General features: G+C 41.8%; 1 protein-coding gene across 1 annotated transcript in view; it reads left to right on the top strand.

Moving 5' to 3' along the window:
- Arid4a (AT-rich interaction domain 4A) overlaps window positions 1-18,348 on the top strand; it is a 69,250-nt gene extending 50,902 nt beyond the window's left edge. Inside the window, exons 19-24 of the mRNA XM_048415495.3 lie at window positions 563-671; window positions 4,097-5,227; window positions 5,409-5,513; window positions 11,073-11,279; window positions 12,318-12,464; window positions 16,539-18,348. Of these exons, the coding sequence (XP_048271452.1) occupies window positions 563-671; window positions 4,097-5,227; window positions 5,409-5,513; window positions 11,073-11,279; window positions 12,318-12,464; window positions 16,539-16,642 (1,803 nt within the window). The 3' untranslated portion in view covers window positions 16,643-18,348. The remainder of the gene's footprint in view (window positions 1-562; window positions 672-4,096; window positions 5,228-5,408; window positions 5,514-11,072; window positions 11,280-12,317; window positions 12,465-16,538) is intronic.
- Window positions 18,349-24,903: the final 6,555 nt, after the last annotated feature.

The following is a 24,903-nucleotide window of genomic DNA, read 5'->3' as shown; positions in this document are numbered from 1 at the left end:
ATTCATAGCAAAAATGAAAAGGTCCAGGATTTCTTATGTGCTCTTTGCCCTGCGTGGGTGTGGTCTTCTGTACTGTCAGCCCCCACCCTCACCAGAGGGGTCCATTTGTATTACATGGGGTGGTATGTGCATCTGAGGTGTCAGACAACTCTGGGTCTTTGTGCCTTCAGTAGGTTTAGACAGATGTGCGATGCTGTTAACCATCATTAGAACTGCACAGAGGACCCAATCACACTGGAGATGCACTGTTCTGCCTCCTACTTCCACCTCCATCGCATCAAAGCTCTCTGCCCATCCACAGTATCCTTCCACACAACTTCCCTCCATAGTTCCTAGTGGCTTTCATTTCCTCAGCAGGAAGTGTAGAACCAGGGGCAGTGTTTATTGTCATATGAATGGGTTAGAAAACTGTTCTGAATTTCTCTAGATAAGCACATATTAGGACTTGACATTTAAATTAACTAATATTTTATTTTGGAGTTAATCGTTTTTCTTGGAGAAATAAAATGTTCACTTTTAAAAGGCCTTGGCCCTTCTCATGCATTTTGTTGTTGTTACCCAGAATAAAGAAGATGGTGAAAAGGACGAAAAGAGGGATGAAGAGAGGCAGAAGTCAAAACGGGGGAGACCTCCTTTAAAATCCAAGGCGGCCAACAGCGAAGGGAAATCAGGTACCAGAGATGCCCATGGCAGAGGACAGGCAGCTCATCTCACTCAGTGAAACGAGGGACTTGGTTTGACGGTTGTTGACTTTTTTTTCAATCCTCTTCCTTCCTTCCTTTTTTCCTTCCTTTTTATGGATTGTTGACTTTTAAGACATTATATATACATATTTATCACTTAACAGTGGGGATCTCATCATTGTACGAATGCCACAGAGGGGTGCTTACCAAACTAAGGGCTGAAGTGCTCCTAGGTGACAGAGCATGTAATAGAACCACAAATATATGCAGCCATCATTGACCAAAATATAGCTTTGTTGCCCATGACTAATAAAATGGCCTCTTGGTGAGAGTCATAGCGGGTTATCTCGATTTTTAACCTAACGTGATTAAACTATACGATTTAATCAGCAGCTGATACTTATTTTAGTGTATATTTTGATTTAAACTCTAAATCAAAGAGTTAGCCATCTGTCATAAAGATTTTAAACAAAACTAGTTTAGTCGTGGGGAAGTTAAACAACCCACGAATCTCAGTGCATGCTATGCTCTGCGTCAAACCTGTCTGCGTGCACCAGTGACTGCTGTCGGTTCACAGAGTTGTTGAGAGCAGGAACTAGTGGCTGTAGAGTCCGTTGTGATGAGCAGAGGTGACCTAACCTTAACCCCAATAACTGTGCTTTTTATTTCCCCTCACTTTTCTGGCCTTATTTATTTTTTCTAGGCAATCTAAGAGATTTTAAATGGCGATATTATAAAATTACCCTCCTTAGAGTTCTACTAAAGGTCAGGTTTACCATTAGCTGCAGTGTGCCAGCCATAGAAGGTTTCTTTCCTCTTTCCTGCCACCTGCTGGCTGTTAGCATCATATGCAAACGCAAGGTTTCTGGGAGGTGTGAGCTTCCATTTCTCAGTAGGTGTTCCCTTAGGGCTACACAACCAGTGTCAGCAGCACTGAACTGCAGAACTGAAGGATGTTTGGACACGAGAAAGTGGAATTCTACATTTTACTTTTATTTAAACCACAAAAGATTTATATACTTTTTTTCATAATCATTCACAGGTGTGGGGAGATGGCTCTGTAATTAAGATTACTTGCTGCTCTTGCAGAAGACTGGGGTTCAGTTCTAAACACCCACGTGGCATTCATAAAGCCAAAACTCCAGCTCCTGGGTATCGGACACCCTCTTTTGGCCTCCACAGGCACCAGGCATGAACAAAGCATACTACATACATGCAAACACTCCTATTCATGAAATAAAAATAAATCCTAAGGAAAAAAAACCAACAAGCAGAAAACGTAAAACTTTGGCAAGTATAGTGGCGCACACCTTTAATCCCAGTACTCGGGAGGCAGAGGCAGGTGAATCTCTGTGAGTTCGAGACCAGCCTGGTCTCTATACCAAGGCAGGCCAGGGCTATACTCTGAAAACTTTGTCTTTACAAAAATGAACATATTCAGTGTTTATCTTTTAAAAATCATTTAGGGAAGATATAAGTGTCGTAAGTGCAAAAATTTTTACATTATATAGTCATACAATCTTAGAATGCTACCTTATCATTTGAAAAATTCTCTGACATGAAGTGAATAATCTGTCTTGCAAGCAGGTGACTTGCCTGTGCTTTCTCTTGTATTAAAAACAACATGTGAAGGCTGGAGACCCCACATTGCCCATTGTAAACATCCCTTCTCTGCAGAAGTTTTAGGTGGGATGTCGTGCTCCCTCCCAAGAGTACAGTGGTAAACCTTTGTAGTAATTCAGGTCAAGTCACGTAACATACTAACCTGAATATTTTTGTTGTTGTTACTGTAGGGTTTTGTTTGTTTGGTTGTTTGTTTGTTTGTTTGGTTGGTTGGTTTTTGAGACAAGATTTCTCTGTGTAGCCCTGGCTGTCCTGGAAGTCATTCTGCAGACCAGATTGGCCTCAAACTCACAGAGATCCACCTGCCTCTGCCTCCTGAGTGCTGGGATTAAAGGTGTGTGCCAGCACTGTCCAGCTTAACATTGTATCTTAATAAAATACATGGGCTGGAGAGATGGCTCAGAGGTTAAGAGCACTGACTGTTCTTCCAGAGGTCCTGAGTTCAATTCCCAGCAACCACATGGTGGCTCACAGCCATCTATAATAAGATCTGGTGCCCTCTTATGGCATGCAAGCATACATGGAAGGAATGTTGTATACATAATAAATAAATTAATCTTTAAAAAAACTTAAAAGTTTTAGAAAAAAATAAAATTCATGCTTTTTCTTGTTTTTTTCTTCCTCTCTCTCTCTCTCTCTCTCTCTCTTTCGCTCTCTTGTTGTTGCTTCTTTTTGTTGCTGTTGTTGTTTTGAGGTGGGGTTTCTCTGTATAGCCCTGGCTATCCTGGAACTCATGCTATAGATTAGGCTGGCCTCAGGGATCTGTTTATCTTTGCCTCCAGAGTGGGGATTAAAGGCATGTGCCACCACACCCAGCTCTTTGCATTTTCTCGGTGGTATGGTAGCCTAAGTGTGATGCTGCTGAAGACAGCTCTTCATACAGAACTGACATGGTAACATGCTATGCATTATGTTTTTACAAATTTTGTTTTTAATTGTTTGTATGTATATACATGCTTATGTGTTTCTGGAGGAAGGAGTATGTGCACACATGTTCAGAGCCCAGTGTGGACAATCTGGAACAGTGTTCCTTAGGAACTGTTAACTTCTATTTCTGTTTCATCACATTTGTGTGTTTATTTTGGAGAGACAAGTATATGCCACTGTGCACATTTGGATGTCAGAATTGGTTCTCTCCTGCCACCATGTGGTCCTCAGAATTGAACTCAGGTCATCAGTCTTGGTGGCAACCCTTTTTATCCTCAGAGTTACCTTTCTAGCCCTGACATTGTTTTGAGACATGGTCTTTGATTGCCCTGGTGCTCACTGACTGAGCTGTGTTCTCAGACCAGCAAGAGATTCCCAAGCATCTCCCTGTCTCTGCCGCCTAAACCTGGAATTACAAATGAGAGCCATGCTCAGCTTTTTTTTTTTCCCCCACATGGATTTGGGGTTTGAACTTAGGTCTCTATGCTCACACAGTACATTTTATCAACTGAGCTGGCTTCCCAGTCTTAACCGTCACTTTTTTATTTGTTTGTTTTTTACTTTTTTTTGAGTCAGGGTTTTTCCCTGTATCTCTGGCTGTCCAGGAACTTGCTCTGTAGACCATGCTGGCCCAGAAATCTGCCTACCTCTGTCTCCTGAGCACTGAGATTAAATGCATGCACCATCATGCCCTCTGTCGTCACGTTTTAAGTTTTGTCTTTCCCCTTATATTTTAACATAAATGCGATTATTCATTTTATAGAAGAAATTTCTATGGAGATTCAGAAGTATATAAAGGATCCTGTTTAGTAGGATTTTAGTTATTACATTAGTGTTTAATATAATGTACTGTCTCCTTCCAGACTCTTGTTCATCTGATAGTGAAACAGAAGACCCTTTGGAGAAGAGCTTGATAGGTGAAGAACTTTCTCCTGATCTTAAAGAAGAATTAGAAAAAAGTGAAAATTTGAATGATGATAAACTAGATGAAGAAAACCCAAAGATTATACATCTATTAAAAGAAAATGACAGGACTCAGATGCAGCCCTCAGAGACCCTGAAGGTGGAGGTCGAAGACAGTGATCAAATAGTACATATTTTTGGAAACAAAGTGGAACAAGTAGAAGAAGCTAAGAAACAGGTGGAAAAGTCCCCTAAAGGAAAGGGAAGGCGGAGTAAGACGAAAGACCTTTCTTTGGACATTGTAAAGCTCTCGTCATTCAGCCAGGAAGAAGCAGGCCCTGAAACTCATGCAGATACTCCTGGCCTGGAGTTTTCGTCGCTAGAATGTAAAAACTTCTCTTCTCCAGAAGATGATGTTGACCAATATGAGAAAGAGAAAAAGTTGAAACGGAAAATACTGGGACAACCATCACCAGAGAAAAAAGTAAGGCTTGAGAATGGAATGGAAGCGGCGGCTGGCCTATCCCAAGATAGAGCCAGCGATGGCGCTGGAGCTGAGGGCCGGAGAGGCTTGCATTTCGAGCAGCACTTTGAAACAGGAAGTGAAGGAATGCCATCACTGATAGCAGAGCCGGACCAGGGCACTCAGGAGCTGACCAGTGAAAAATCGGACAGCCCAGCTGAAGAACCTGTGCATACGCCACTCAAGGAGGAGGACGACGTGATGCCTCTGATCGGGCCTGAAACCTTGGTTTGCCATGAGGTGGACTTGGACGACTTGGATGAGAAGGAGAAGACCAGCATTGAGGATGTGGTAGTGGAAAGCCCCGAGTCTAACTCTCTGATCTCCGTCCAGCCTGCCCTGCCTCCTGTAGCGCCGCATAACTTTTCAGTAGCTTCCCCTCTCACTCTCAGTCAAGACGAGTCCCGGAGTGTAAAGAGCGAGAGCGATATAACAATTGAAGTTGATAGTATTGCCGAAGAATCACAAGAAGGCCTCTGTGAGAGGGCATCAGCAAACGGGTTTGAAGCCAGCGGTGCCCCTGGTACCTGTAGTTTAATTGTCCAAGAGAGAGAGAGCAGAGAGAAGGGTAAGGCTTTCAGGTGGGGGGCGGGATTGCTTCTGAGTTAAAACCGACAATTCAGATTTTAGATGTGACAGTGGTTACTGTTGTCTTTTTTAGAAATGGAGAACCGATGTGGACAAATATGTAAAGGACCTGTCTGCCTCAACCTTTTGGTTTTGTTTTCAAGGTTTTCTTTTCTTTTCAGGTCAGAAGAGGCCAAGCGATGGAAATAGTGGGTTGATGGCAAAAAAGCAGAAGCGAACACCAAAGCGAACAAGTGCTGCAGCTAAAAGCGAGAAGAACGGAGCAGGTTGGTGTCTGTGCAGCCGCAGAGGCGAGGCATGACCATTCGAGGCAGTGCAGAAAATGAGCAGTGTGCTTATTATGTTCTGAAAATAACTTTTCCATTTTTATATGGGATGTGTGTATGTGTGCACACGTGTGCATGCATTGCTAACAAGTACATAAACGTGCCACCAAGTATATGTAGAGGTCAGAGGACAGCTTTGTGCAGTCAGTGCTCTCCTTCCATCTTTATATGGGGGTTTAGAGATCAAACTTAGATATTCGAGCTTGCATGACAAATTCTTCCCCACTTTGCTGTCTCACCAACCATCCAATTTAATCTGAAAATATCTATTAGTTTTACTTAGAACTAGGATAACTAAAATTATTACTTCATGGAAAGCATTTGAATATTAGAACAGCATTTCAGGATCTTGAAGAAAAGAAAAATAGCATTTGTTGTGGTGTTAAAAGTGTGCAAAATTTTATTTCTACTGATAACGTTTTCCTTTAGTCAAAAAAGCTTATTTATAAATAGTATATAAATTTTTATTTTATGTATTATGAAGGTTTTGACTACAAGTATGTTAATGCACCCACCTGGTGCCCACAGAGTTCAGAAGAGGCACCAGATCCCCAGGAACTGAAGTAACAGGTGGTTGTGAGCCATCATGTGGGTGTTGGGAATTGAGCCTGGGTCCTCCGCAAGAGCAGTAAGTGCCCTTAACCACTGAGCCATCTCCTCATCTTGAAAAGTTAATTCTTATCAAAAGATATAAAATAGTAAATCAGTATGAATGGATTAGATTATACGAAAAGCAAGCACTGTATGAATAATGTTAAATAGTGAAAATAAGTATGGTTGATTTTTGACAAGTTCTTTACTAGGCCATGCCTTAGGTAAAATGGCTCATATCCTAATCAAAAGGACAGAGTTCATACAGGAACCGACAGACACCTCAAAGGACTTGAATCTGTCTTTCAGGTTTCTAGTAGTCAGAAGTATCTTGCAGCTGCATGGTTCAGGACTAAGGAAAACAGAATGATGGGAGAGAAGACTGGATTAGAAATTATAAAGGGGGCTGGAGAGACGGCTCAGAGGATAAGAGCACTGGCTACTCTTCCAGAGGTTCTGAGTTCAATTCCCAGCATCCACATTGTGACTTACAACCATCTGTAATGAGATCTGGTGCTCTCTTCTGGCCCACAGGGATACATACAGGCAAGATATTGTATATATAATAAATAAATAAATCTTTAAAAAATTATAAAGGGAATATGCATAATTTTATAGCTTATAAACCTGTAAGATACCACCTTAGTGTAATCGAAGTGAATACTCTCTCAGCTGGGCACAGTAGCATATGATTTAATGTAATATTTGCATTTAGAAGGCTAAAGCAGAAAAATTGCAAGCTTCAGGCCAGCGTTGGCCACATAGCAAGGGGACAAATTAAAATCACGTACAACTGGACAGAATGCAGTAAGAACAGAATAGCAACAACATCTGAGACAGTCCCATCAAAGATACGTAGTATGAATCTAATCAACACCTCAGGACCACCAACAAACTCAGCCTGAAGGATCCTACACATAAACAGCTCCTTCCTACTAGTCAGACCTGGAGGATCCTACACAGGAACAGGTGTCTACTAGTCAGACCTGGAGGATCCAACACAGGAACAGGCGTCTACTAGTCAGACCCATAAGGTCCTGAATGCCATAAGAAGAAAAATGTTCAGGATTGAAAGAGACTTTAGAGACATGTATGCCGCTAAGTGTATACCGCTTCTCACCTGGATCTTCTTGCTCTAAAGGGTACTGTGGATCATCAAGTGGAGGTCTGAAAGTTGCAATCTGTGAGTTCTTGTGTAGGATAGCTGATAGGAGTATGTTGGCTTAAAATTAAAGTCTACGAATTCGTTGCTCTGTCCCTCTAAGAAGTGTAACCTAACTTCCCTCCCCTTGACTGAGATGAGCTCAGTGATTCACATCTAACAAAGTATAGTGATGGCACGTGACTGTGATGGGTCGCGTTGACTGCCAGCTTGACAAGATGTAGAATCACATAGAACAGACCTGAACATAGCTGTGAGAGCTTATCTAGACTCAGTGTCTGGCCACGCCTGTGGGACATTATCTGATAAGGTTAATTGAAGTTGGAAGACTCACCCACAATGGGCAACACTATTCCCTGTGCTGGAACCCTGGAGTCTGTGAAAAGGTGAGAGTGAGCTGGGCGCAGCCTTCATTTCTCTCTGCTTGACAGTCATACAGAGTAACAGGCACTAATGCTGTGGCTTCCCTGCTGGGATGGACTGCACCCTTGAACTGTTAAGCTGTCTTTATCAGGGTATTAGTTTTTTACCACAGCAACAGGAAAAATAACTGAGACAATGGCTTTGGAGAATGGATCATAAAAGGCCCCACAGAGTCCCTTTTACCCTGATAGAAAGGCACTGCCGTAGTGTAAGGACATCCGAGCGTCTGAATCTGTGCAATGAGGGGCAGTCGGCTTCTGCAGTTGGCCAGGAGAAAACCAACACTGTACCAGTGGCCATGACAATGAGCCAGTCAAGATCAGACACCAAAGTCAGAGACCAAAGCCCTGGCTAAAGTGCACCCTCCCAGGATTCCTGAGGTGGGCCAGCTAGTCAAGATGTTCCAAGGTTTTGTTCCTCAGAAACTGTGTGAGATACTGAATGTTTGTTGTTTCAAACCTGTTGAGTTAGGACTAGATAACTAAAATCATTCTGATTGTAAGAAGTGTTTCATGCTAAAATATTTGAATGTGATGAGGCAATTGCCCTCAAGTGGATTGAAAAAAATTCTGGTATTGTTTAATTTTTATAAATTTATAAATTATTTCAAGTAAAAATTTAAAGATTTAAAAAAGGAAGTGGCTAACCAGGTGTCTCAGAAGGTAAATGTGCCAGCTGTACCACCAATCTGGCATCCCAAATTCAATCCGTAGAACCCATGGGAAAGCTAACTATGCTGGCTGCACATGTATGATCCCAGTTCTCCTGCTGTGCAGTGGGAGGTGGAGACAGGACGGCTCTCGGGAGCTCTGGGCAGCTATCTTGCCTCCACTCAAGGTACAGAGACAAATGACACCTGAACATCATCTTGTAACCTGGGCAGCTATACCATGGCACATGCATGCCCACACTTAACACCTACTCACAAATATGTATGTATGTATGTATGTATGTATGTAAGTAAAGGGCATGATTGACTTTTACTTTTGGAAGTAATCTTTGGGTTAAGGCAGTGACAAGGAATGGAATGAAAGATGAAGTCAGTAAAACTAATAGGATTCAGTGTGGTTAGTGTCTTCAAAGGACTTAGTTAACGTAGATATGGAACATAGGACCTAGCAGCAGAGTGTTGGAAGGGTTTGGGGGAACTGAGTTGTTGCTACCCAGGATTAGGAAAATAGATAGCATGTAGCATCAGAAGAAAATCTGTGTTCAGAAGTCTGAATTTACAGGAGGATGAGGCTGCTGTGGGAAAGTCATGAAAACGAGAAAGCACTGGGGAGAACTGTCAGTCAAGTGCTTGCGGTGCAAGCATGAGGCCTCATGTTCATCCACAAGCTCATGTAAAATGCCAGGTGTGCACACTTTCATCTCAAGGCTGGGAAAAGCAGACAAGCAGGTCCATGGCGTTCACTAGCTAGGCAGCCTCGCCAAATCTGTGAGCCCCGGTTCCCAGTGGGAGACTGTTTCAGAAGACAAGGTGGACAGCTCCTAAGGAATAGTGCCCCGTGTGCACATGCACACATCTCTCCACGTGTGAACACACACATATACAGAAAAGAAAAAGAAAACAAGAAAAAAGCCAAAAGTAGAATTCCAAGGTGAAATCAATAGTATTGGAGTTGTATGGATTAGCTTATGATGTTGAATTTGGTCCATATTGAGTTCCAGGAAAGGAAGTTAGAAGGAAAGGAAGTCAGAATGACAAGACATTTCTTTCTTTTGATTTTCGAGACAGGGGTTTTCTGTATGATTTTGGTTGTCCTAGAACTTACTCTGTAGACCAGGCTGGCCTAAAACTCAGAGATCTGCCTTCCTCTGCTGCCCAAGTGCTGGGATTAAAGGTGTGTGTGTCCCCCACCCCCAGCTGACAAGACATTTATTTTTCAAGAAATTTGATGGGAAAAGGTTCCCACCAAAGGGAGCCTACTTCCTTCTGCTCCTTGCCCCCCACCCCCCGTAAGGATGAGGCAGATCTATTTAGACTTTAGAAACAGAAGACTCCCAATTTCAAATGGGCATTTGACATAAGGGTTTTTATTCCAGGAGACCTGGTAGTTGAGCATTACAAAGCAAACTCTTTGAGGATGAGTAATAATCATAATTTAACCATTATAATTAAGACTCAATAAGGGGCCAAAGAGGTAGCTCATTGGGTAAAGCATTTGCCATGCAATCCTGACAAGGTGAGTTCTGTCCCAGGATGCAGAAAGGTGGGACTTCCACATGTCCTCCACAGCGTGTAGCCTGTCCTCCACATCCTCCACACAACAATCAAATTTTTCCTTAAGGATAGTAAAGACATACAGATAGGGCAGATGCAGGAGAGGAGATGGACTGGGAAACTGAGTGTGTAATCTTTGGCTTTTGAGAGTAAAGATAGGGAAGGGGTAAAAGGTATATACCTTGAAAAAAAACAGTAAAATAAAATTACAGTTTGTTTTTATAGGAAAGTCAGTACCATTCTTAGGATGAATTGGTGAGAAAGGAGGCAGAGTTGGAAATGAATTCTCTCTTGTTAACACATGTATCAGAAATTGAGCATAGACCAGAATGCCTATAATCATAGCACACAGGCAGCTAAGGCAGGAGGATCGTGAGTTCCAGGATAGTCTGGACTAGATACTAATTTTTAGGCCAATCTGGGCTATCAAGACTATTTTTTAAAAAAATGAATGTTTTTTATTTATTTATGATGTAATATTTAATAATATTTCTTAATTTATATTTATTATTGATAAACGTTACATATTATTTATGATTAAAAGGCAGTGATAACATACACCTTTAACCCTCCTCACACTTGGGAGCAGAGGCAAGCAGAAATCTGTTTGAGGCCAGCCTGGTCTACAGAGCGAGTTCCAGGACGGCTAAGCCTACACAAAAAATCTCTATCTTGAAAAACCAAAAAAAAAAAAAAGTTAAAGAAGAAAAGAAAAAAATGTTGAACATGTATGCAAGATCTGTGTGTGTTCTCCATACACAGTTGGGTTGGTTCTCCTTTAGAGTATTTTATGTTTTGTTACTACACACACGGAGCCACAGGATATTTTGTTGGTACTCTGTGCCATAGGCCGACTTCTGAAGGTGGTAGACCTTAGAGCCACAGCAGGCCCACAAAGTGTGTATCTTACTGTGACGCTTTCCAAAGGCTGACATTCTTTTCGTCATCTTGCTTCTGCCACTGAGGCCAAAGAGTATATTTTCCCTTTCTCTGTTGTGATCCTTGACCTATGTGAGACCAAGAAGTGTCATTGCTTCTTCCGCTGAATCTCAGTGTTTGAGGCTGTTTATCGTGTTTAATTGGAGTGAACTTATTACAGGACAAAGCAGTGACAGCGAAGATCTCCCCACCATAGACAGTTCCAGCAAATGCACGCCAGTCAAGCATCTCAGCCTGTCTAAGCCGCAGAAGCTGGCTCGCTCCCCTGCAAGGATCTCGCCTCACATCAAAGATGGAGAGAAGGAGAAGCACAGAGAAAAGCACCCAAATTCATCCCCCCGGACATATAAGTGGAGCTTCCAGCTCAGTAAGAACCTTTCAGATAGCCTGATTATATTGTGAAGTGTGACATTTCTTGACTAATGGAATGATGTTAGTAATCATTAACAAATTATGTAGCCATTGCAAATCAATAACCATCACTTGTATGTAAATCTGCTTTTCTTTAATTTGGATAATGCGAATTCGGTAAGTATGACAAAATCTTTAGTTAAGAAACAAAACATGAGGGGCTGGAGAGATGGCTCAGAGGTTAAGAGCACTGGCTGCTCTTCCAGAGTTCGGTTCCCAAGAACCACATGGTGGCTCACAGCCATCTGTAATGAGATCTGGTGCCCTCTGCTGGCCTGCAGGCTCACATGGAAGGGATGCTGTATACATAATAAATAAATAACTCTTTAAAAAAAAAGAAAGAAACAAACAAAACATGAGATGAGTTTGTGGTTCACCCCTGTAACCCAGCATTCATGAGGTTGAAGCCGGAGGGACATAAATTTGAGGACAACTTGGGCTACACAGACTTTGTCTGAAGTCTCAGTTATGTAAGTCAGTGATAAGGAAGTGCTGACTGCTGGAGATGCTGATTACATTATAGGGTCCGATTGCCTTATTTTGATGCTTCTTAATGTTTTGTGATCATTGAAATGATACATTTTTTTTCTTAGATTTATTTATTTGTTCATTTATTTAATGCCCACCAGTGTTTTGCCTTTATGTATGTCTGTGTGAGGGTGTCATATTCCCTGGAACTGAAGTTATAGACAGTTGTGAGCTGCCATGTGAGGTGCTGGGAATTGAACCTGGGTCCTCTGGAAGAGCAGCCAGAGTTCTTAACCACTAAGCCATCTCTCCAGCTCCAAGAGTAATACATGCTTAACATAGACTATAAGGCTAAAGAACTCTTAGTCATACATTTAATTTAATTTAATTGTATCTGTAAAGAACTTGTGTTAGGTCATAATACTAAACCTTTTACTGATTTACAAGTCCAACTTTTTATAGAATTGCCTTTTTTCTTATAGAATTATCATTTTAAAATTTAGATTATCTTTATCTTTCCTTTTAGATGAATTAGATAATATGAACAGTACAGAGAGAATCTCTTTTCTCCAAGAAAAACTACAGGAAATCAGAAAATACTACATGTCTTTGAAGTCTGAAGTTGCAACCATAGACAGGAGGAGGAAAAGATTGAAAAAGAAAGACAGAGAAGGTAATGCTGTTTGTTTCTCCCCTCATTTTTGGATGTGCTTGGGTCATTTTGTAAGTTTATCTCTCAGTTCATGTGCAGTAGACGCTACTTTTAGGGATAGCATTGTCTCCTGATGCGGAGAAGTGGGTGTGTCTGCAGCCGAATTAACCAGAACAACACTCTTGAAAGACCTATGAACTATTTTAAACAGTCTGTGATTTACTAACCGTTTTGGGTTTTCCCGGAGGGCATGCTTGGCTCAACAAATACTTTCTTTTGTTATTAGGCCTTGGGTATTGTTGGATTACCTGTTTGAAGCCATAGCTCATTCTACACAGCTACAGGGCAATTGAATGCTGCTCAGCCGTGCTACTGAGCATGTGCCGCTCTGCAGGGATGCAGAGGCCAGACGAAGTAGACACAGACTTTGATCTCTAGTGTTCTGACATCTGCTGGACAGTGTGTGCCCTGAGGAACATTGGCAGTCTGGCAGTTAGGTTACTTTAAATAATCTTAGGGAGTGTGATATCTGTGCCAGACCTTAAGAATGTCAGCTAGTCAAACATTGGACATCTGTGTAGCCAAACTCTGCCAAGATATCAGTAAAGGAAATTAAGGTTTGTGCCCTAACTCATTAGTACTCATATCAGAACAAGGGGAAGTGATCACTCACTACTACGATTCTAGGGAGAAGTAGCATCCAAGATGATAATGCCAACTTCTAGAGAAAATAGGAAGGGGGATTTATGTGTTGTTTGTGGCAGAACGAATTGTGATAGCTCCTGTATTAGTTCTTTTCACATTGCTGTCACCAAGAGAATATAAAGAGGAGCCAGGATTTACCCCCAGTGGTCTTCATTCTCCAATGGTTCTGCCTCCAACTTTTCACCCAAGAAACCTATTGATTAGGTCAGCATCGGGGCACATGGTATCCTGTTTGATCTCCAAAGGGCTTGGGCAGCTCCACTTCTGTGAACTTTGGCTTCTCTCTTGGGCTGGAGGGTGACTCCTACAGAAACTGCAAAGGAACACAGCACACTGGTATTCCTGGGCACAGACTTCAGACCCTTAGCCTCTTGCCAAGGGGAACAGTATAGAGCTGTTCTTTAATGTTTTGAAGTGTAGGACATGGAAAATAACCTGTGGTCATAAATAAGAGATGCATGAAAAATGGTTTCATATTGCTTTAAAAAAAAAGCCCCATATGCAGAAGAAAAAGAAAATGAAACAGTTACCACAGCAGACAAGAAATAGCAGTAAGGCGGGTGTATATCTGTAATCCTAGCAGTCTGGATGGAGGCAGGAGAATGGCGAGTTTGAGGCCAGTCTGAGCTGCAGAGTAAGAAAAGCAAACAAAACCCTCAAACCACAAAAAAGAAATGCAAACATTTTATCTTTAGAAGCTAAGTGTGTGTGCATGTGTGCTTGTGTGTGTGTGTGTGTGTGTGTGTGTGTGTGTGTGTGTGTGTACCCGAAATCTCAGCCTTCAGGAGACAGAGTCAGGATTTCAACCAAGTTTAAGGTCAGCTTGATCCTGTCTCAAAAAACTAAGACAGAAACAAAACCCCGTGTCCGTAGGACACTGAGCAGCCGCTAGACTACTGTGTTAGTGATTAAACAGCACAGTCACTTGCTCTTGCACTTAAAAAAAAAAAAGCAAGCAAGTCAGTTGACATTTTTTAACTGTAGAAAAGCTCTCAAGTTAAGGTCGGGGGTGAGGCTGAACTGCCAGACTGTTTAGAAATGAAATAAGAAATTAGGTCATTTTATCTACCCTTTAAAGACAGGTTTATGTTTCCCCATCTCTGACTGAAACAGGAACTAAATGGAATCACTTTGAAGACTCAGGGGCACCAGCTCTAGCTGGTGATAGAGAAGGGTTAAATCAGAGTTGAATACCAGATGGTGAATCTCCCTGTCTTTTTCCCACCCTCCCACTTCCTGAGAACCTTAACCTGCTTCCTCCCTTCCTGGGAGGAGATGGAGGGATTCTTCTGAAGAAACTAACTAGACAAGTGGTCTACCCTAGAAACCAACATTTGGATGCTTCTGCTCCTAAAAGCAAGACCCTTGCAAGTCATATGTGTTTTGTCCACATTGAAAGATGCAAAGCTCAGGCTTCTAGCTAACTTAGTTTAGTCTTTCCTACATCTGGAATCCACATGACCAGATATTTGAAAAAAATCTTTGTGTAAAGATAGGCTGAAATAGAAGGGGAAATAACCCACAAAACTGTTAATTTTTAAAAAGTACAAATATATTAAGAATGTAAAGCTGGTCATATAAGCTCATCAAACCTGTGATTGTATCCTAGCACTTGTGAGGTAGATGCAGGAGGATCAAGAGTTCAAGGCCAACCTGGGCTAGGTAGTTGGTTCAAGACTAGCTTGGGCTAAGACCCTGTGTCCAAGAAAAGGAAAATTTTCAGAGATAAAGAAGGATTTATGAGGGGCTGGAGAGATGGCTCCGTGGTTAAGAGCTTTGCCTGCTCTTCCAAAGGTCCTGAGTTCAATTCCCAGCAACCACATGGTGGCTCACAACCATCTGTAATGAGATTTGGTGCCCTCTTCTGGCCTGCAGGCATACATGCAAGCAGAACACTGAAATACATAATAAATAAATAAATCTTTTTAAAAAAAGGATTTACGAAAGTATGACAGGGGGATTTAAAAAATAGTAAAAAGGACATGTGTTGTGCTAGAAAAAAAAAATCCCATCAGAAAGCAAGAAAGATATGGTGGACACCTGCAATGTCAGCACTTGGGGTGGGAAGGCTGGGAGCTCCACTAGGTGAGCCTGGGCTGCATAGAGGCGCCCTGACTCCAAGAGGTGGAAGGGGACAGCCTGAGCTGTGTTGTCTCAAAGAAATGGGTTGGTGGGCAGAAAGGAAGGTCAGTGGAATAATGAGGGTAGAGAAGAATAAATAACAGAACAGAACTGATGAGGAGCTCTGATAGGATTTCTAGAAAGAGCACTGAAGACTATGGGGGAAACTCCTTAGGGAAAGCTGGGGTGTGTTAGAAGACCATTAATACACCTTTATGGGAATGGAGAGTCAGACTATGAACATAGTACTCCACAGGCTAGAAGTGGGTTCTTAGAGACTTTGGTTCTCACTAGGAGATGAGGTTGGCTTGCTGAGGCAGGGTCTCTCTCTGCATACAGGCTGGCCAGTATGCATGGTGATTTTCTCTCTCATCCTACCAAGTGCTAGGATTTCAGGTCCAATTTCAGATGCTAAAAGCTTACCACGTAAAAGGTACACACAGAAGAGGTGGGTGGACAGCATCCTGTTTCTCAGGCCAGAAACCAGACAGAGAGAACGTGGACTCCTGCAGACAAAGGGTCCTCGCTGTAGATGTAGAGTAAGATGCTGTAGAGTAAGAACAGAAAGGTCGTTGCATACAGCCAAACAAGAATGTGGTTATTACAGATGATGGAGGATGCAGGACTTATTCATGGTACACAGCTGGATCAAGGAGATCATAGCTCATCACAGAGGGAGCAGTCTGTAGGGAAGCAGTGGGAAGGCCGTAAGCATCCAATGGGCAAAGGCACACACTGTCAACCCCTGAGGAAGGCTGTGCCATTTCTTTAAGCCTCACCCTGTCGGGGAAGGCCTGGCTATTTTCCCATGGGCCTGAGACTGTGGTCCTTGTCGTGGCTGTCCCAACAACACACCTTCACTCAGGACTTCACATTCTCAGGTCCTCCTCCGTTCCCCACAGGAAAATAAAGCAAGGCCGTGGGGTTCCCAGTACAGAGCGTGTTTGATCAGGCTAGAACAGGGATAAGTAGAATAGCTGGCTCCAGGGGGTGTCTAAATAAACCCACCCATGCTCCCACACCTGCACACCTGATGGGGTCCAGCCAGGTGTAGTGGGGCACGTCTGGAATCCCAGCACTTGGGAGGTAGAAGCGAGAGAACCAGAATGTAAGGTCCTCCTTGGCTACATATGGACTTTGAACCAGGCTGGTCTGTGTGAGATGGTCTTAAAAAACCAAACAACAGAACCTTATTTCTAATTTAGTTTCTTTCTTAGGTATCTTTGTGTAATCATTCCTTGATCTAACCTGGTTGTGTTGATTCCACAGTGTCCCATGCAGGAGCTTCTATGTCATCTGCTTCATCAGACACTGGAATGAGTCCCTCGTCATCATCTCCCCCGCAAAACGTCCTTGCTGTCGAGTGCAGGTGATGAAAGTCTCCCCACCTCCCAGCAGTTTGCTGCCATGGACTTAAATTACAAAACTCTGAACTACAACCACAGAAAGCACTCAGCTGGCGAAGGATCTCCTGTATATTTTTCCAGGATTGTCTATATCCTCCTCTCTTCTTTTTTATTGTTGCAAAAAATAAGCTTATTAATAATTGAAGGTTAGGTGACCTGCCATATTGGTCATAATTTTTCCTTTGTATTTTCTTTTTCTTTCTTTCTTTCTTTTTTTTTTTTGTGATAGAGAAAAAAGGGCACTTAGCAAATTTGAATTTGTATAATAAAGCTTTCAGGTGTTGTAGAAATCCTAGACAAGCGAGTGCACGTGATGAACATCAGACTGTTGCCTGGCTGAGCAGTGACTGCTGCGCCCTCACTGCACTGAGCACGAACACTTGGTGAGTAGGGGGTGGTTTGTGTTGTTTTTTATTATTGTTGATTTTTTTTTTAATTTCTTTTTTTTTTTTTTTGTGGAAGCACTTGCTATGTAGAACTGCCAAAGCATATGTTCAGCAGTGTGCCCGGGTTTAAAGTGTATATGGGACAAAATAAATTGTGAAAGGAAGTGTAGTTGACTGAAAACTGCAGTTGTAATAAGTCTTCCACTTTTTATAGGACTTTTGAGCACACAATTATGCAAATATTTTAATGTTTATTAATGTTTACAGTGGAATTGTGAATAAGTTTTCAGTGGACTATCTTATCCCTTGACAAAAATATTTTGTCTTTTTTCTATGTAATTTCAGAGTTTTTATTTTGTTACAAAAATACAAAAATGAAATATATAACAACAATGAAGTTATTTAACAAGATTTCTAAAGCTGAAAATTTTGTGTAAAATAAGGTATTATCTTGCAACTTGTTAAATATATTTATTCAGACATTGGATGGTTGTATTTTTATGTATTTTTTAAAATATTAATAAAATTGAAAAAAAGGAAATTCTAGGTTAATTCACTCTTTGGATGGCAATCGTTGTCAGCTGTCCCTTTCGCAGGAGCTCGTACCTGCAGCCACGTGTGCTGCAGGCCGTCCGCGTCAGCCCTTCCAGCAGAACAGCTGTCCGTGGGCATCTGGATCGTCAGCGTGTCCTTGTGGAGACTTGGCAGTCCTAGTATCTGAACTGTCTGGAGGGTCAGATTCTCGGGTGCCCTTAGATGCTTTGTCACAGCTTTATGATTGCTATACTGCCGGATAGACTGACACCTCCCACAGGCGAGATCACCCCTCACGCTGAGCCACTGTGTGCGCCTTGTCTGTGGCATGTTCCACAGGCCGACACATGCGTAAATAATTCTTCCAGAATCATGTATTTAAAGCAGTTTTGCATATACATTATGTAAAAGAGGTGATTTTTTTAAAAGCAATTTTTAAACTCATGTTTGTACATTAAAAGGGGTTGTTTTGGAGCCGCCTTTTCTGTGGTTCGTATGCTGTAGCGTGGTGGCCTGGGTGCTCCAGACTGGCAGACAGGCAGCGCGCTTGACATGGCAGAGCAGAGCCTTACCGAAACCATTGTTTCTCAGCTTCATCCGCCACATTGTGAACTTGTTATTCAGATTTCTTCCACTTTCTCAGAGAATTAAAACAAAAAGTACTCTTGTAATATGAACTTTCCTGTCTTTTCTTTGCAAAGCAAAAGTATTTCAATGTTAAATAAAAATGGAGCCCAGTGGGCGTTTCTTAAACATAGGGTTTATACTTTTAGTTTTCTTTTGACTAATTTTTTCCTAAATGCCAGTAATTTATAGTTGGAAAGTTAATCTATGCACCTAAACATTTCAGTACCTTCTTCAGTGTTTGGTTTTGGTTTTTGGTTTTTCAAGACAGACTTTCTCTGTAGCTTTGGATCCTGTCTAAACTAGCTCTTGTTGACCAGGCTGGCCTCGAACTCACAGAGATCCGCCTGCCTCTGACTCCAAGTGCTGGGATTAAAGGCGTGCGCCACCATCACCTGGCACAGTCTTCAGTTTTTAAAATGCTTCTTGTACTTATTTATAAAAATGAAAGCCGGGCCATGGTGGTGCGGGAGACAGAGGCAGGTAAATCCCTGTGAATTCGAGGCCAACCTGGTCTACAAGAGCTAGTTCCAGGACAGCTAGGACTGTTACACAGGAAAACCCTGTCTTGAAAAACAAAACAAAACAAAAAAGAAATGAAAAAGTGGCCAGGCAGTGGTGGTGCACACCTTTAATCCCGGCAGGCAGATCTCTGTGAGTTCGAGGCCAGCCTGGTCTACAAGAGCTAGTTCCAGGACAGGTTCCAAAGCTACAGAGAAACCCTGTCTCAGAAAAAAAAAAAAAAAAAAAAGTGTCACTCAAAACTAATTGGACCTAGGAAGCAACTTTAGATATGTTAGTGATTTCCTTCAGTAGTAATTTGGTGAATCTGAGATAACTGACTAGTTTGACTATTGTCCCTCTTAGCTGATAGAAATGTGATACCAAAGTATTGGGATGTAGCTACAGAAGGCAATTTACATATTCACATGTATTCGTATATAGATAATATGTAAATCATCTTATTAGGGAGCTAGAAAATGTGAGACTTTATTGATTTGGCGTTACTGTTCACATGCTGGGCTTGAGTTTTCCTAAACTTTGAGTAGATTATTGCATGTGACTGAGGAAGTAAAAGTATAAAGATATATTAAAAAGATATATATATATATATATTTACTATCTATAAATCAAGGAATTCAAAATACAGCTTTCTGTATTTGTATTCTTTTGTGTACTATTACTGTTTTATTATTTCTAGTCTTTTATTAAGAAAGAGAACATTTTAAAAGAATTATGTACTTTCCTTATTGGCCCTATGATTTAACATACCTATCAAACCTTCAATGCTATATTTAACATCATGCAAAAACGATTGACAGAACTGATTTGATTTGTGGAGTATCTTCTGTGCTTCTGTGTGTCAGACAGTGCATCATGATGCTAAGAGCCAGCCACATGAGTGAGAGATACAGAGGTTTCTGGAGTATGTGAGATCACATTACCTTTTTAATTAAAATACATTTTTTTTTTCTTCGACTTTTTCAGGTAGGGTTGCATGCAGGTCAGTGCAATTTTAAACTGGTTGTAACTGAGGCTGGCTTTGAATTTCTGATCCTCCTCCTTTTACCTAAGCAAATGCCAGGATGCCAGACATGCACTATTATCCCAGCTAAATTCATATAATTTCACAAATGCAACACGTCTTTACATAATTAAACAAACACAGCTTAAACACCTTTACACATAGTTAATGTGATGTTCCACAGCACAAACAAATGGCACCTCTTTGCCCAGTTAAAATATATTTCACAACAAGCCTCTGCCTTCCGAGTGCTAGGCCTGCAGGTAAGGTAGGCATAACGAGGCTGCTGTTGTCAAGACATCCTCATGTGGACACTAACTAGTTTTAAGGCTAGAATGGTCTGGGAAGGCTTTGAAGAGAAAACTTTAGTTAAACTGAGTCCCAGGGAGGAAGGGAAATGGGTCAGGGAGATGGGAAAAGCAGTATGGATAGGATGATGTTCTGAGTGAGCCAGGAAGGAGATGTCAGTAGAGCCGGGCCACAGTGAGACCAGGCCTGAGACAGGAAGTGGGCAGGCGCTCCAGCATTGCTCCGGCCTTGCCCTTCTTTCCCTTTCCCGTGTCAGCCCTGGACACCCAGGGCTGCCTCAGTCGCTTTGCCAGGAAGCTTTTTGTGGACTTTTGAACCCAGAGTCCATCGCCCCCTTCCAGTCTGTTTGACCGCACATCTCACCTGTGCGTGTGAGTTTCCCTCCTGGGCAGTCGCTTCCTTGGTCACAGGTGTGCCTCGCAGTTCTAGCATAGAGTAGCCAAAGTTACTAGTTAAAGGAAAAAAATGACTCAGTTGCTTTTAAATAGTTGTTGATCTTTATACAGGAAACCAGACGTTTTTATATAGCATGATAGTACTGAAATATCAACTCCATGGAACGAATTAAAGTAGACTTGATTAATGACGTAAAGTTTTACTCCGTTACAGGAAGACAGCATATGACAGCACTGGTCATCGTGTTGAACAGCTCGGGAAGGAGTTTCGAGCTGATAAAAAATTTCCGACAAATACAAATGCTCAGTGCTTTAGTACAGTACGGTTTGTTCTAGTATTAAACACCTCCTGAGACAGGGCCTCGAATTCAAAATAATCCTCTGAGCTTGGGAACTCCGGGTATGTCCCCTGTACTTAGTTACTCAGCTTGCTTTTTCCCCCCAAATTTTAATGATACTTTCCATGTTGACAAGCACAAGATGGTCTTCATTCACAGAGACCTATTATACATCTTTTAAAACAATTAAGGATAGTACTTATTTTAATATTTGTAGTTAACATCATTATGAAGTTACGTTCATTTTGTATTCTGTATCATGCAAAATTCATTTGAAAAAGCTCTGTTGTGAGGCTTAAAGAAACTTTATGTGTATAATAAATGAATGTATGTATAAGTACTTGGCTTTCTTCTTAAATTACATCCAACAAGATGATTTAAGAGTTTTGTCAGCTACGCGTTACCAGAGGAGGGGCTGTTGAGATGGCTCTCCTGGTACAGGCGTTTGCCACCATGCCTGATGTCCTGAGTTCAATGCCTGGAGCCCACATGGTAGAAAGAGAGTAGCTACTCTCTGACCTCAGCACATAATAAGTAAATGAATAAATGTAATTTTTAAGTTGCCAGAGTAAACATAAAAACAGGAGCTACTCCATTAGTGTTGAATTTCCCACAAATGATTACGTAAACAGACTCCTGCAGAAAATATGCTCCTTATTTAGGTGCCTTGTATTCTATCTGTAAACTGTCTTGTTCCTCTTCTCTACGTTGCTGTTCTCCAAGAGACCTTTTTCGGTCTCTCGTAGACAAAAGCAAATTGATGAAGTTTCTCTTGGTTTCCAAGGTGAATCAGTATGTAAGCCACGCCTGGTTTTTAGAAGTAGCATCATTCCCAAGATGTGCCCTGTCTCGTTTTAGTGTGAGAGATGGCTGAGGGTGTACTCAGGTTCTTCTGGGTGTTAACTGCCCTAAAAGGTCCCTCTTCGTCCCTTGCCAGAGTTGCTCTGCCATAAAACATATTTCTCAAAGGCATGTCTTTGCAAATGAATTAGGCTACTGTTTTTATTTACAGATCTGTGTGTAAACACAGTTGCAGTTCTGGGGGTAAATATCTAGAGGTGCATTCTCTCAGGTCATCCGACATTCTTGCATTCCCACCAGCCAGTATGCAGGGACTTCCTGTGCACAGCACCCTCGTCTCACTGACTTGTCAGAGTGTGGGGTCATTTGTTGTTGTTGTTGTTGTTATTTTGGGAGAGTAGTTGCTGTTTTTGCTATTCTAATGCTGTGTTTCTAATGTGTATTTCCTTAATGCAGTGATGTCATATGTGAGATGTTAGTGACGAGCACCTTCACCTGTTGGAAGCTCTTTGTTTGTTTGTTTGTTTTGGGTTTTGTTTGTTTGTTTGTTTTTCCAGACAGTTTCTCTGTAGCTTTGGAGCCTGTCCTGGAACTAGCTCTTGTAGACCAAGCTGGCCTTGAACTCCCAAGAGATCCGCCTGCCTCTGCCTCCCATTGCTGATTGCTGGGATTAAAGGGTGCGCCACCACTGCCTGGTCCTGTTGGAAGCTCTTTTACACTGCTAATGCAAATATAAATTAACCCATCGGTTATGACTTGAAAGTAGTAAAGTGAAGAAAGCCCCATGTGTACCCTAAGGAAAACGGACTGTATGCTCAGGATCCACAGACTTTGCAAATACTAAGGGTTTTGTACTGATGGGAGCTCTGCCATGGACCGGCTCAGGAGAGCCACTCAGGCCCTGGGAGAAGCAGGATCTTGGTACACAGGAAGGCACCAGACAGACAGACACAGCACACAAGAGAATGATTGGAATCTGCTGCGATTTTACTGAATTCATGTTTTCATTATATAGTATTCAAACAAAGAACAAATCAGAAGGTCATGTATCATTGGTTGGCACAGTGGGAAAGCTTCTTTTAGTCACATCAGCGATTTTTAAGAAAAGCATATTATCAGGGACAGGTGTTAGACATAAAGCATCCTTAGAAGAGGAAATCTTGTCCTTGGGAACGGAAACCTCAGACAAGTGGTTTCATCTTATGAATAGAAAGTTTTTGTCTCATCACTATCATGGCCCTTCCTCTTTCTAACCCATTCTTTATCTCATCTAGTGACTAAATATGTCTAATCAGCTCTCTTGCACCTGCTGAAATATCCTTTTTTCTACCTTCTTATGCAGGAGACACCATGGGGGTTGGGATCTAGCAAGCCTATCCATGAAGTTCAAAGTATAATATTCTTTGTCCATCAACATTAACCCATCTATTCCTTTGCTCATCATACACCCTGTGTATGACAAAGGTTCTGCTGTAGACTTATACATTCCCATACTGTGCTTCCCTATTCCCAGAGCTGTTCCTGAAGAGATGATCCTTGTCTTTCATATATAAAGACTATCATTATTAAAAGAGATTGTGCAAAGGCCATATCCCGCATAGCCAACTAATCGAGAAACCCGTCTATGCCTCAGCGGTGGCTAATACCAGGCCATCTGCCATTGACCTCCAGGAAGCCTAGTCCCATAGGACACGTAGCTCCCGTACGTATGTCATGTCACACACAGACGACACTGGAGTTGGTGTGGCAGAGCTCCCCCCACTTTTTTTTCCAGTGTTACAGATTGGACCCAAGGGCCTTGTGCATGCTGGACATACCCTCTGTCACTAAGCCAAGGGAACTCTCAAATACCCATTAGTAAAGAGAGCAGATAAATAAGACATGGCATTAGTTAAAGGCAATACTGCAGAACAGTTAAAATAAATGAACAAGCTTAATATGACAACATGGATTTTAAACCTCATAGGCAAGTCGGGAAAAGCAAGTTGCCAAACTATATTTACAATCATAATTTTTATGGAATTTGAGTATTCAAAATACATTGACTTTGTGTGTATAATCGTAGAGAACAGGAGTGGGAGACTAACCATGTGATACACGCTTGTCATCTCTGCACTTGGATGTGGGCAGGAGGATCAGAAGTTCAAGTTCATCCTTGGCCACATAATATGAGGTCAGCCTGGTTGACCTGAAACCTGTCTCCAAATATAATATCTATGTCTATGTATAGATTGTAATATATCTGTATATATCATGTGCATATATAATATACATCATAACATGCATATTAAAATGTGTATGTTTATGATACATATTATAATATGCGCATATATGTTTGGAGAATATATGTAATATTTTATTGTACATAATTATATAATATATTCTTACATGCACATGTGTATATATACATGAGAAAAAATGAATACCAAATTCAAGGTGGTAGAGCAAAGGAAAGGCTTGGAGGAGCAGATACAGGGCATTTGCCTGCTGCTCAGCACACCCCCAACGCAGACTAAAGCCGGGTGACGCTGTTCTTCTCTGTGCTTTACTATTGCTCCAGTTTGAATGTCCACAACCAATCAGACAGTGAAATCAATTTGCCGAGAAGTATTAACACATGGCACCAAAAATGCTCGTGTAGGGATGAACCTGAAATCCCAGTACTCAGGACACTGACCAAATGGGATCTTTTCCAGGTGACTTACGCTGCAATCAACAAGCCTAACCGTTCATGGATTAAGGTGCTATCCTTAAAGTGAGTCTTATAAAAGTTGGTTTAAAGCATGCATCCATGTGTGTGCATGCCCCCACCCCTGCTCCCTCACCGACTCCCCCCGTTCCTCTCCATCCCTCTGTACCCCACCTCCACCGCTACACTGGCCTGACTTTTTCTAGTATGTGCCTTCTATCACCTGGGTATCACCAGTTCCCTTTTAACACACGATGCTCATTAGCTATGAACTTAATCAGTGAGCCTCCTGTACTGTAGATCTTCGGTTGAATAAACCTTTTAAAATGATCCAGTTAGTCACATTCAGTTATAACAACAGGGAATGGGCTCAAGGCAGCCATTCACTCGGATTTAACAGTTTAAAGACCCAGTGAAATGGTTGACGGGAAGATGAAGGTAACTGGGGGAGTGAATGCAGCCGGCGAATCAAAAGTCCACACTCATGTGCTCAGAGGTAGAGTGCTTGCCTAATGCGCAATTCCCGGTGGAAAGACACTCCATACGATCTCAGTTCTATGAGAGCATTGCTGTTTTGTTCTGAAATATGAGAAAACAGGTTTCAAGTTGTCCAGACAGTAATAAATA

This window comes from Myodes glareolus, chromosome 11, assembly GCF_982192425.1.
Source record: "Myodes glareolus chromosome 11, mMyoGla1.1, whole genome shotgun sequence".
NCBI lineage: Eukaryota > Metazoa > Chordata > Mammalia > Rodentia > Cricetidae > Myodes > Myodes glareolus.
The sequence above is the reverse complement of the archived record's forward strand: the minus strand, read 5'-3'. Positions and strand labels throughout refer to the sequence as shown.